The sequence below is a fragment of the Cynocephalus volans genome, chromosome X, assembly GCF_027409185.1.
Source record: "Cynocephalus volans isolate mCynVol1 chromosome X, mCynVol1.pri, whole genome shotgun sequence".
NCBI classification, from domain to species: domain Eukaryota; kingdom Metazoa; phylum Chordata; class Mammalia; order Dermoptera; family Cynocephalidae; genus Cynocephalus; species Cynocephalus volans.
The window spans coordinates 176,953,214-176,966,546 of NC_084478.1; the positions used below are offsets into that span (position 1 = coordinate 176,953,214).

Below are 13,333 nucleotides of genomic sequence, written 5' to 3' on the forward strand. Positions count from 1 at the left end.
AGGCCAGGGTCATCTCCCGGACCTCCCCGTCCCCTAGGGGAAATGTAACAGTGTCTGGAGACATTTTTGGTTGTCACAACTGGGGATGGGAGTTACTATTGGCTTCTCATGGGTAGAGACCAGGGATGATGCAAAACATCCCCCAGTGCACAAGACAGCACCAGACCCCTGAACACATACAATAGAATTATGTGGCACAAAATGTGCTGAGGTTGACAACCTCCGCTCTGGAGCGTTCACGATCTCTTTGGAACACAGACGCGGGATGGAGAAGAAAGCCTGGACGTAGCACACGGGTGTGACGACCCTTCCGCGGTCCGCGCAGAGGGCGCAGGACGTGTGCGCCTGCGCGTGTACGTACCCGACCGGCGCGTAGTGACGCGCGCGCGCATGTGCGTCTCGGCGGGCGTGTGGCCGTCGTAAGTGCGCCTGCGCACGTCGCCATTTCCTGCAGCCGCCGCTAGTGCGCGGTGCCCGCCGGGAAATGCGACGCTCCACTCAGCGAAATGGCTGCCCGGGGCGAGATGGGCGACGGCAGGCATTGTCCTGGGGCCGTGCCCACGCCGGCCGCCTGGTGGCGCGCGAGGATCAGAAATGGGCCCGTCCGCTGCCCAGGCCCCGCCCTGGGCTCCCCGGGCTCTCGCTGCCCTTCCCCCCTCCCCCCCCGTGGCGCGATCAGCAGCGGGGCCCGAGTGGCCGTCGGGTGACCACGCGTGGACAGTCGCCGGCCGCCCAGGCCCCGGCGGAGGAGGAGGGGCTCGCGCGGCCAGGGCTGGTTTCGCGGGGGGCCCTAGCGTCGATCGCCTCGGACGCTGGACGGCAGAGCTGTCCGGGCGCGGGGGCTGCGGACGTGCGGGGAGCGCAGCCGGACCCCCCAACCAGCACCGACCCGCGGGCAGTGCTCGGCCGGCCGCGCCGTGGGGCTCAGTGAGGACGGGCTTCGTTCCCTCCTGATCTGATGGGGCGGTGACGTCCTGCACAGCAATGGAGCCTTCCCTTCCTAGGTTACAAAGCAATTTCAGTTGTCTAAAACTTTAGGGATTCTGCCACATTCTAACTTGGTCCTGCATGAGTTCAAACCCGAGCTTTGTCACTTACTAGCTCTGTGGCCTTGGGCATATTACCCAGCACCTTTGTGCCTCAGTTTTCTCACATGTATAGGGAAGGTAAATGGGTTCGTATATGTAAAGCATGTAGGACATTTCCTGGCACAAAGTACTGTATAAATGTCAAATGCTAGTTTTATAAAGCCTTCAAGCTAAATGAGTCAGCCCCAGAGGAATACTTCCTTCCCCTAAAACTATTCAAAGGAAGTGGGAAAGCTGACCCATCCCTTTATCAGTTTTAAGGTCTGATTACATTTGATAAGACACAGGATCTCATCTCCTTCCCGCTAAACTTTTGTTATCAGGCTTTACATCTAAAACATGCTGTTTTCCTCCTTATGTTGCAAGTGTGGGCTTTTGAAGTTTATGTTTTCTGTATGAGGAACAGATGAACTTTAGGCACATTTATACTCACTACTGACAAGTGTTGTCAACCCGTGGAGGAGTCCAGTGGAAGTAGTGCAAGAGTAGAAGGGGACATTCTCTTCTGTGTAAAGAGTGTGGTTGTGTCAGGAGTTGGGTTGGCAGTGGCCATTTTAGACTACTGGGTCTTTGATTCAGTTACATGCAAAAGGAAGGACTGTAGAGAAACCAACTAATCAAAAATCCAAGGCCTCATTCGTGGCCACCCTCAGTATTACCTTGCCTGTCTCTAACCACTTGACTCCAGGCAGTTCATTAGGAGCCTGGACAATAAGACCCTTGGAATGTTACGTTGCTCAGCAAGTCTTCCTGTGAGTGTTTGACTAAGATTTCCTTTTCATGACCCAGATGGGTTACATGTGCTAAAATCGCAGTGGCCCTGCTCCAAGGCCTACGATGAAGAAACCTTGTCCATTCCTTTGTATGTTGCAGTGGATCCCAAATTGCTCTTTGTGGAGAATCCTGGCTCTATTCACAAACTTGGTAAGGACAACCTGTATTACCATGTTTCTACAGAAGTCATGGGACAGGACAGACTCTGACTAAATCCGTGGTAAAGGTAGCTCAGGGCTACCAGAGTTAGGAGGCAAGATCTTTAAGCCTTCTGTGTTTGTTTTTGGCTCAAGCATGTATGTCACAGGCAGAGGTAGAGTGGGTGTGTCAGGGGATCCTGCTGGCATCCCTGGGACTGGCACTATCTGTGCAGACCACGTTTGGTATCTGGATGGGCAGCAGCAGACCATTAGGGTGGAAGCAGCACAGAGAGGCACAGTACCAATGGGATGTTTTCCCCATAGTTATTGGGTGGCGTCACACCCACTTGCCTGCGGTATTGCTTGGTGCAGCTGGAGGTTGTGATCAGCTTGTCCCTGCTTGGGAATTTTAGTTACCCCCACCTGAGGCTGAAGAATCCCATTGCTTTTAGGGCATACTCTTCGAAAAGCATGGCCATCGTCCCCCTTGTTATTTCAGCTTGAAGGCAAGGACCCTGCCTAGTATGGGATTAACTTTCATAAAGAGCCTCACAGCTGGCGGTAGTTGGCAGTGTCTTCTTGTCTTCGGGTAGCCCCACCACCTATGGGATGTAGGCTGATGATATTGGGAAAGTCAAGTTTAGAGGAAACCAAGATTTAGGTGATGGTGAACTGGATTTTCATTTTCTGGAATGCTGGGCTTATGCCATCAATAACCTGACTTAGTCTTTTCCCCTGGCCTGCTAAGCCCTGGAAGCAGTGCCTTGCATCTCGGGACAGGGATGGTGATGGGAGGGGGATGGAAGTGTAGGGTCAGCTGGCAGCCTCTCCTCTCTTTCCCATGGTACCCAGCTTTGAGAGTGCAGTGCAGATGTGATGTGAGGCCAAGGAAGACCCATCTGCACCCCCCTCCCCCGCAAAGAGCTTGCTACTTGGGACAGCTGGAGAAGCCACTCCCTCCTTGCTGAATTCAGGGGTGGCAAAAGCATTGGAGGCTTTGGCTTCATCAACTGCACATGGAGGTTGCCTTTGTCAGCGAGAAGGGCGCAGTGGTGCTGGGGTCCTCTCAAGGAGGAGCCTGCCTGCTCCCCGGGGTGGGGGCTGTGCCTGGCTCTTCTCTAACCCATCCTCCAAGAGATGAGCCCCTCCACGTCCGTGAGAGGTGACAGCCAGCTGCAATGGGCGAATGAGGCCTAGTCCATGGCACTCACTTCATAAGGATGTCCATTCTTCCTCAGTGACTCGGCTGATCGTGAGGAGAAGAATGTGGCCACCAAGGTCGGGGAGGCCTGGCAGGAAAGGCCTGGGGAACCCAGAAGTAGCCAAGGAGACCCAGCTGTACCCACTCAGCAACCTGCAGATCCCAGCACCCCAGAGCAGCGGAGCAGCCCCAATGGACCTGAGCAACTCATCGACCTGGAATGCTGTGCTGGCAGGTAAGGTTCGAGCCGCCCTGGGCTCCTGCCTGCCAGAGCCAGCAGTTTTGTCAGGGGCCACAATCCAGGTGGGAACCGCTACACGCCCATGCCAATGCCTGGCACATTGCACACCCAGGTGCTCGGGCTCCTGCTCTGTGAATGGGGTCATGGTAGTGATTCCCTGGGCCTGGAGCAATATCAATGGAATTCCTGTGGCTCAAGGAGCTGATATGCAGCTATGATAGGAGGAGGTGTCTGTCCCCAGGTGTAAGAAGTCCTGGCTAATTCCAAATGCATGGAGCAGGAATGAAGGCTGTCTCCCAGAGTACATGTGTACTACAGGTTGGGGTCCCAGGTAGGGTGAGGGCTGTTGTGTGTGTAAAATGGTGATGTCAGACAATGACAGCATGAGAGAGAGAAAAAAAAGAGAGAATAAAAGTGAAACAGAGTAACAGAGTGAAGCAGAGAAAGAAGGTCAGAGTGAATGGAAGAGAGTGTGTGTCAGTGGGCCCAAGAGAACATGACATGGGATGTGACTGGTAATGTGTTGGTGTGTGTCCATGTGCACGAGTGAGAGGGCAAGCATGACCATGACTGGAGGTGACTGTGTGGTGTGGGGGTGAGGTTTTTAAGTGAAGGCTTTCCTGGAGGCATCTAGCCTGCTGGCCCCAATACTACATGTCCCACACAGCCACCAACATGTCAACAGCTCATTGATTTCCAGGAGTGCACACGAAAGCATATGCCCCTTCTGCAGGTCAAAGCAAACAATTTCTTTACACAAGGCAGAAATGCTAGAAGGAGAGAGCCAGTACTCTCACCACCCCAAAAGACAGGCAGGCCATGGTGGAGTCTAGCAAGGAGTCTGCTGTGTGGAGTAGGTGGTGCCTGTGGCTCCTCTTGCAGGGATAAAATAAAAAGTACTGATCCGCCCTCATGGTTCTGGAGCTTCTTATACCATAGACATTCCATAATTACATTTGACACTTGAATAATGAGAGGATTGGGCACCGACTTCCCATGCAGTCAGAAATCTGAGTATAACTTTCCCCGTGTCATTACTTCAGTAGTTAAGTAACTTAGATACAAAAAGAGTAGTTAAGTAACTTAAGTGGTAACGAATGAATCCCATGGGATTCTCCTTGACTGTCAGCCATTGTGTGAGAGGCCAACTTAGTCAGGGGGATCCCCAGCCCGTGTAGGTCTGCGTGCTCACAGCTATACGGCATCGCCAATCACACCAGCCAGGCAGAACTTGAAAGCCTTTTTATTTTGGAAGATGTTGACCAGGAGACAGAGAGTAAAGTCCCAACTGCCTGCCCCATCAACCGAGGGCTGGGGTTTATGTAGGTAAATGTATTGGGGAGACAGGATGTAGAGTCTTCAAGCATGATGGACAGCGGCTTTTGTGACAATCTCAGTTAATCATTAAGGGCTCGTTATAAAGGGAAAACAGAGTTAGCTCTGTAATGTACACACAAGTGTGGGTTTTTTTTTCTACATTTACATACCTTATTAAGTACTTTAAAGAGTTGGCCTTGTGGAACCTGCACAGAAGAAAAGTTGGCCCTCCTTTTACATGGCTTCTGCGTATAGGTGGACCTGTGCAGTTCAAACCTGTGACATTCAAGGGTTGACTATAGTTCGATAGGAGGTTATTTTTAGGGTCAGACTCACCTGTTAGATAACATATTTTCTCACTTAAGAATATCTCACCCATCTTTGACTTCTTGGCCCCAGGCCTTGTAGGGGCCCAGTCCAAAGACGCTGAGCAAACAACTTTGGACTTCCTGTCATATCACATGGCTTCCTACACTGGTCAGTGTGCCATGTAGTGAGAGGGTTTAATAAGTGCAGCCCATAGGTGAAGGAGGAGGTAACTGGTTCTGGTTTCTTCTTTGGGGGTGGGGGGGCAGAGAGGGGCAGTGTCAGGAAAGGCTTCCTTTACAGGTCGGTGAGATTGGAGCTGCATTTGGAAAGCTGAGAAAGATTTTGCCAGATGGACACGGTGGAGAAACTGTGGGGCTTGCAGAAGTGTAGGTGCGAAGAGAATGTGGAGTCAGGGTGGCTGCAGTGAAGGAGGGTTAAATGGTGTCTTGGCAGGAAGCACCGAGAGAGGGCTGGGCAGGTACCTGCTGCTTGGCTGAGGAGTGTGACCACATCCTGAGGGTCTCAGGGGCCACTGGTGGTGTTCATGCATGTGAGTGTTATGGCCAGACTTGAGTTGTAGGAAGATCAGCTAGGAGGTGTACAGCAAAACAAAGCAGGAGGCCAGTTTACTTAGGCCGAAATGCAGCTACAGGTGGTGTTGGCTTAAAGGTAATGGTGAAGGAAAAGGTGAAGGAAAAGGGGTAGCCAAGGCTGCTCCCCAGATTTCAGGGCTGGGCGACTGGGTGGGTGGTGACAGGAACCAGCTTGTGGCAAGGAGGTAGGGGGTGTTGCAATGCAGAGATATGATAAGGCTATGGAGCCACGCTGAGGGTGAAGTGCCCACATGGGATCCAGGTAGCGATACCCAGTAGGCTATTAGGTAGACAGGACTGGAGTTGAGCGAGGATCTGACCTGAGGCTCACAGGTTGGAACTGAGAGGAGTTGATGAGGCTGCCTGGGGCATGCCTTGGGAAGCTAGTGTGCGTGAAGCATGCAGTCTCTGCCCCTTTACACGAGCTCTCAGGGCCGGCTGGGTAAGGCCCTGTGGTTCAGGGACACAGAGCCTTCCTTTTGGGCTGGACATCTAAAGCTACCTGCTTCATCAGCTGACATTTATCTCCATTTCATGCTCTTCTTCTGTCTGAAAAAGAAAAAAAAAATGGAATTATCACCCCCCTGAAGTCCTGAATCCATAAAATAAAAAGGGGTAAAGTAAGAGTTTTAAGCATAAAGCATATGGGCCAGGATTCTGGAAAATAATATCAAAGGGTCTTGAGAAGGAAAAGGAGCTGTGAAGAGGTACTGAGAAGAAAAACGTTAGATAAATAGAAGAATCAGGAAAGAGTGCAGTCATGGAAATCAAGCCAGGCTGAGCTAACTTTCCTGTTTGTGGAGGGCCCTGAAATAGGCCCATCAGACTTGGCGCCATGGAACTCACAACTGCTTTGAGGGCAGCAGGCTGTGGGTGGGAAAGGCTGTGGTTGGGTCACGGTGCATTGAGGAGGGTGTGATGGATGTGGCAGGGGTGAGTGAATAATCACAGCTCTAGGACAATGTGGAGGGTTTCCTACGGGAGGGAGCAATGTGGGCATGTTTATGTGCCCATGGGAAGAAATACACACAGGATAAGGAGAGTTCCTGTTCAAAGAGAAGTGAGCAAGCCTGAAGGAGAAGGGTCATTGAGGCCATGGTGGGGTCCTAGAGCCTTGGGAAAGAAGGAGGAGACTGTTTCTGAGACAGATGTAGGTGAGAAGGCAGGGGAAAGAGTGAGCGGAAAAACGTGTGCACCTTGGTTTTTCCTGTGAATTAATAAGCCACACATTCCATAATTAAACCAAATTGTACTTAGTGACTACCTGTGCTATGCTACGTGCTAAGCTCTAGGGATACCAATAAATAAGACTTGGTCCTTGCCCTCAAGGAGGTCACAGCCCTTGACAGTGGGAAGTGCTGACCTGGAGTTTTGCTAAGACACAATGGGAGCATGCAGGAAGGAGCAGCTAAGTTGGCTGGCCTGGTGGAATCAGGGAATGCTGCACGGAAGTGACAGGAGATCTTCTTGAAAAAGCAGTTTGCTAGTGGTGAAGGAGGTGTGCAGAAGGTGTAGTGAGTCTCCTGTGCTAAAGTAGACAGGTCACAGTGTGATATGCTTGCGGAGTACCCTGTGGCTTGATATGGCTACAGTGTATGGTGAGAAGGAGTGGATGAGTTGATGTTGGACAAACGATGTGCAGAAAAATGTTAACATAGCTGCCCTGAGATTACTATCCCTGGAAGGACAGATTGGGCCCTGGCTGGGCTTCAGGAACTTGAAAAGTAAACTGTTCTCTACTTCAATATGGAACTTTCTCTAAATGAGAAGAGATAAGACTGACTGTGCCTACATCGTGTGCATAAACAATGTGGTTTATGCTGAACACCTGCTTGCCTCTGGGAGCCTGGGCTTTTCGCACATCTTCCGCAGAGAGTGCCTTCGTGACCAGCCCCCAATAAAACCCTTGCACTCTGAGCCTCTTATGAGCGTCCCTGGTTGATGACATTTCACACGTGTTGTCACAACTCACTGCTGGGGGAATTAAGTGTGTCCTGTGTGACCCACTGGAAGAGAACTCTGGAAGCTTGTGCCTTGTTTCCTCAGAGCTTTGCTTCATGTGCTTTTCCCCTGCTTTTGCTTTGTATCCTTTCCCTGTAATAAACCGTAATAAACCATAGCCCTGAGTACAACTATGTGCTGTGTCCTCTGAGTTCTCCTTGTGAATCACCAAACCCAGGACTAGTCTTGGGAACCCCCAACACAAATGGGCAGAGTCACCTTTTTATGCCATAATAAGAACTTTAGACTTTCCTTGGCGGACAAAGAGGAGCTAGGAATGTTTGAAGCAGGGGAGTGATATGGTCAGATTGGTGCTCTGGAGTGGTCTCTCCAGTGGCGGTGAGAAGAGTGGACTGGAAGCAGACAGAGCAGAGCAAGGGAGGAGAGCTAGGAAGGGGTTCCATACTTCCACATAAGAGATGATGGCACCTGGACTAGGGTGGCAGTTGTGGAGATGGGGACAGAGAGGACTGTAAAATAAACATGATGGACACAGAACTGGGCGACAGATGAGACTTAGAGGAGCAGTGAGAGAGAGGGAAGTGTCAATTTAGAAAGCCACATTTCTGGGTCAAGTGACTGGGTGGAATGTGCGACGTCTCCTGGCCCAGGTGGTGGATGAAGTACTTCCGGCCTGCCGTTGTGCTGCCTGGAGCCAATTGAGCATGCGCCCAGTCCACAGATGCTGAGCCAAGGCGGTGTGCTCAAACACATTAGCTGACAAGGGTGCCTGGAGCAAGGCCTGACTTTCAGGTGGAGGCCCTGCCTAGGCTGGCCTGGGTGGAGGCCCTTGCACACAGTGCTGTGTTTCCAAGGTGACAGCAGCACTCTGCAAGTGCCCTTCTTCTCTTCTTCCTAGTGGTCCAAGTCCTGGAACATTCTGGTGTGTGGCTGTAGACAAGACCCCTTTCCAGACCTGCTGGGTTCCCTATTTTCAGGTCACTGGCATGGCATCTCAGTAGACTAGGTTCATCAGAAAGGGTAAACTGTGCCGTGGCACCTGATGGGCAGCACTTGGACTCTGTGAGTCTGGGGATTAAGAACCACTTACTGCTAGTAGTAGCAAGCAGTCCCTCAGCCCAAGTCTGGGCATGCACCAGAGGGAAAGCCACTGGGTGCACTTTCCTAGTTGACACAGATTCCTAGACTGGGATTCCAGGAAGGGCAGAGAGAAGCAGAGTTGTGAACCTGCAGAGATGTAGATGATAACAAAATTGTGAGGGAGAATAGGAAAAATCCTTGTCAGTATTTTAGAATGTCTGAATTGACCAGGTTAGAATCCTGGAGAGCCCAGACAGGATAGGGAGTTCTCATGGGTGAGCTAGTTATTATTTCAAATGGCGACAGTTGCTGTGACCCGGCAGGAGAGGATCAAAGGTCAATCAGTGCTAAGAGTAAAACCTTAGGCCATTGGAGATTGAGCTTTTTCATGAGTTTATCAAGCTTTAATTCTAATACTCCATTAGTTATGTTATTTCAGGTGATTGGGGATGATACGGACAGTATAATTTCGGGGATAAAGGAAGAACTTGTTGGAATGACTACCAGTGAAATTCCTCAGTCACTTGAAAGAACCAGTAGAATTCCCCATGTGGGGAATACTTGTTCTAACAAAAGTTTACCAATCATAGTAGCAATGACCCTTTTATATAAGGGAAATCTTCAAGCCACTGAGAGAACATACAAGTGGTAGTAAGAACATATTTATAACCATGAGATTTGAGAGCTGAATAAAATCAAATTATCAGTGAAGGAAAGGTCCTAAACATCTATGTATTAACAAAATTTCATAGATAAGCGACGTAAATTTCCAATTGAAAACCACTGGCCTAGAATACACTGGATAAAAATTAAAGAAGTAAAATCGTGACCAAGTTAACATTTAAAAAAATAGTTGAAATTATGACTGATAATACTATATTGTTGTCTGACATTACTCAAAGCAGCATCAGGACTGCGATAAGTAGAAACATATTATGGGCAGTGAGGGCACTGACAAATCTCTAGGAATTTTATATACTCTCTGAAATATTTATATTAATAACATTTACCCATTAAAATTAATTTGGGGAAGGCTCAACATTTTTGTCGATTTGACAATGCATTCGATGCAATTTATACAATATTTAAATATACCTAATTAATTAGCACCTTTCTTGTTACAAAGTGAAAGAACAAATCCTTTTGGGTTTTCCAGGAATGCTCTGGGAAATTCCAATGTCAGTTATAGGTGTAAAATATATTTAAGATTTGATTTTGGGGAAGGCAAAATGTCAGGAGTTGTCAGGAGGCCTTGAACATTTGATTAAATACAATTATGGGTTAGTGAGAAATAATATTTGGTTATCTATTGAATCAAAGTGACAAAAACTTTAAAGGAAACATAGGAAGTAAAATGATTGTAAAGAATCTTAGCTTCTTTAAAATTGATAATACTTTTTAAAAATAATTAAGGACATGATAAAGTTAACATAAAGGATAGGGCATTCCTTTGATAAAACATAAAATCTTTACCTTTTAGGTAGATTATTCAGAAGGAAGGAAAAACCATTTATAACCTTTAATTAAAAGCAGACCAGTGATCCAAAAAATTTTTCTTTTAACAGACAAAACCAAATTTTAGTTTTATACCAGTATAATATTTGATACTACAGCTCTTTTTAAAAAATCTTATAGATTCATTAAATTTTAGTTATTTTTAGCCATAGCAAATAAAATTCCTTTCTGTTAACTTTCTATAATTTTTAAAATATCCATTTACATTTCGTCTTTCATATTTTCTTTAACCATTAGTTATTTAAATTTTGGATAAAACTGTTCTTTTTTTTTTTAAGTGAAAACATATTTTGCATTTCTTACATACAAAGTTGTTTCCCTTTGCCATTATTACTTCTAGTAGTCTAAGTTATGTATGTTGATTATAGTTTCTAACCATTAATAACTTCTATTTTATAGAGAAAACCAAGTAATTTTGAACTGTCATACACCAGCGTTTTGTAGCAGACTAGTAAAACTTATGAATATACACCTCATAACTTTTTATAGTTACATAATTTTTTTTTTTTAAAGATGACCGGTAAGGGGATCTTAACCCTTGACTTGGTGTTGTCAGCACCACGCTCTCCCAAGCGAGCTAACTGGCCATCCCTATATAGGGATCCGAACCCGTGGCCTTGATGTTATCAGCACCACACTCTCCCGAGTGAGCCACAGGCCGGCCCCTATAGTTACATAATTTTTTAAGTGTAATTTTTTGGTGTGGACAAATTAACATGTTTATTAACAGATTCAAATAAAGCCTCTCTGTACCGTAAAAGATAAGCAAAAATATATAAATTTAAAATTAAGTTTAGTAACTAAGTATTTTATCTTACTTAGAAATGATCTAGGTATTTAATGAATATTTAGCTAATTTAATTTAGCATAAATCTAAGGTTTAAGTTACCAAACAGATCTTGGAAACTGTCTTTGAGCTGACATATTATAAAATACAATTTCTGTCAAAAAAAAAGTTTTCCAGAATAATGACTCAGTTTGTTTACAAGCACATTTATATTCTTATAATCTTAAACATCTAGGAGATGTAATCCTAGCTTTTTTGACTAGTAAACCTATTTTTGTCTGGGAAGAATATACCCAAGTAGAATAAAAACGTGCTTATATTATATGTAAGGCTGATAACTTAGACAACATAGTTGTTTTTTATTGAACTAACAATATTAAACCAGTTGTTTGCCAAAGATTTACCTAAATCTGTGAACTTGAATTTTGAAACATTTGGGTTAGTTTTCATAAGAATATTTTTTGTTTACATTAGAAGTATCGTAAGTTGTTTCCTTAATTTCTGGGAGTTTTAGGAATATTTAATTTATGTAAGTGCCTGTCTATGTCTAAGTCAATTAGAATAACGGATAAGGGATTTTGTACATTAATTTGGTAATACCATCTGGAGATAGGGAAATATTACACATATAAAAATACATATATACATAAACATACAAACAGACACAGAGATCCTATGACTTCCATTCTAAATTTTCAGCCATGAGTCAGACATAAGCACAGAAATACAAAGCTCACTGTTTTATATAAAAGCATTGGCTCTCATCTTTGCCTCACTTTGTATTTTTATCAGAATTGTGTTTCTGGCAGATGGGACAAGTTAAAGTTACCTGCTCAATAAGAAGGCTAAAGCTTTCCAGTAATATTTGTAGAGGAGACTTTTCAGATTTTTCTTTTGCCCTGATGTGTAATCTTAAGGAGGATGTGGACTGAATTTTGGGTGAGGGACCAAAGAAACATCAAGTGGACATCTGGGTGTCTCCAAAGCTTATCTGACTGGATACAATATCCAAAGTGGTTCCAGTGGGCTTTTTCAGCCTTGGGTGGCTGCTTTTGGGGTCCCTGAGTCCCTGAAGAGCCCTCCATGGTGGTGGGGTCCTGAAGCTCTGATGACTATATGCAGTTGAGGGGCTGGAGTTAGAAGGGACAGGTCTGGCGGGGGTGAATAAAGGGCTGGAGGAGGTAGAGGTGTTGAAGGGGGATGGGTGAAAGGATTCAAGGGAGCTGAAGGGGAGGTCCAAGGTGATGAAAAGGAGTAAAGAGGGGTGGGGGAGGGTGATGGAGAGGAAGAAACTCTAGAGGAGCCAGTTTGTGGAGATCCCAAGTTTCCTGAAGAGGCCATTGAAGTTCCAAATGATTCTCTGTGAAGTATTGCCATTTCTGGAGACACTGGACAGAATGAGTGCCATGGGGCAGAGCAAATAGTCAGCAACAGAGGAGGAGGAGGGGCAGCCAGTAGACTGAGTAACCCATGGGAGGAGGAGGATCAAGTAGAGCAAGGATCCCGGTGGGACAAGAAGTCTCACTAGGAATTTCTGCACACAGTCCTTGTGTGGGATCCCAAAAGGGGTTTCTCAGTGCAATTCTCATTGAGGAGCTCAAGGGCTTGCCTTGTGCAATCTCTAGACAAGGAGTCGGGAGAAGCAAAAGGCTTTACGAAGAGCCAGGAATTTCCCACTTGAGAGTCAGGGAAGAGAGCCCAGAAAACTGTCCAAGAAGATTGTTGTTCAAACTGAAAGGAGCCAGGGAAGAGTCCTGCTCAACAGAAAGAGTCGGGGGTTAAATCTCCACTCAAAAAGAGCCAAGATAATTTCTGTCCAATGATGTTTCTTGCTCGAACAGAAAAGAACTGGGAAGTAGCTGAGTCATGGAACCAGAAAAAGTGTCAAATAAAAACAAATATGAGGGCCGAGCCCGTGGCGCACTTGGTAGAGTGCTGCGCTGGCAGCGCGGCGACGCTCCCGCCGCGGGTTCGGATCCTATATAGGACTGACCGGTGCACTCACTGGCTGAGTGCCGGTCACGGAAAAAAAAAAAAAAAAAAAAAAATGACAAAAAAAAAAAAAAAAAAAAAACAAATATGAACTTAGATAAGGAGAGATTTTATTTTAAAAGACTATTGCAATAGGAATAACCTTGCAACCTCAGGATTTGCAATCATCACAAAATCAAACAGATAATGACTTTTTTTTTTTTTGATAGGAGAGGTAAGCAGAGCTAGCAGCTACTTTTAAGGTGTAGTTGGGCAAGCAAGGGTGAACCTGAGTGGCACTAACTGGAAATGTGTCTCCCTGTGGTCAGCTGATTCTTGTGTTTAAGTTGATAAG

General features: G+C 46.4%; 1 protein-coding gene across 1 annotated transcript in view; it reads left to right on the top strand.

The window, feature by feature from the left end:
- Positions 1 to 13,333, top strand: part of ZNF185 (zinc finger protein 185 with LIM domain) — a 54,175-nt gene that overhangs the window by 22,111 nt on the left and 18,731 nt on the right. Inside the window, exon 17 of the mRNA XM_063083270.1 lies at positions 3,241 to 3,438. Coding sequence (XP_062939340.1) covers positions 3,241 to 3,438 — 198 coding nt within the window. The remainder of the gene's footprint in view (positions 1 to 3,240; positions 3,439 to 13,333) is intronic.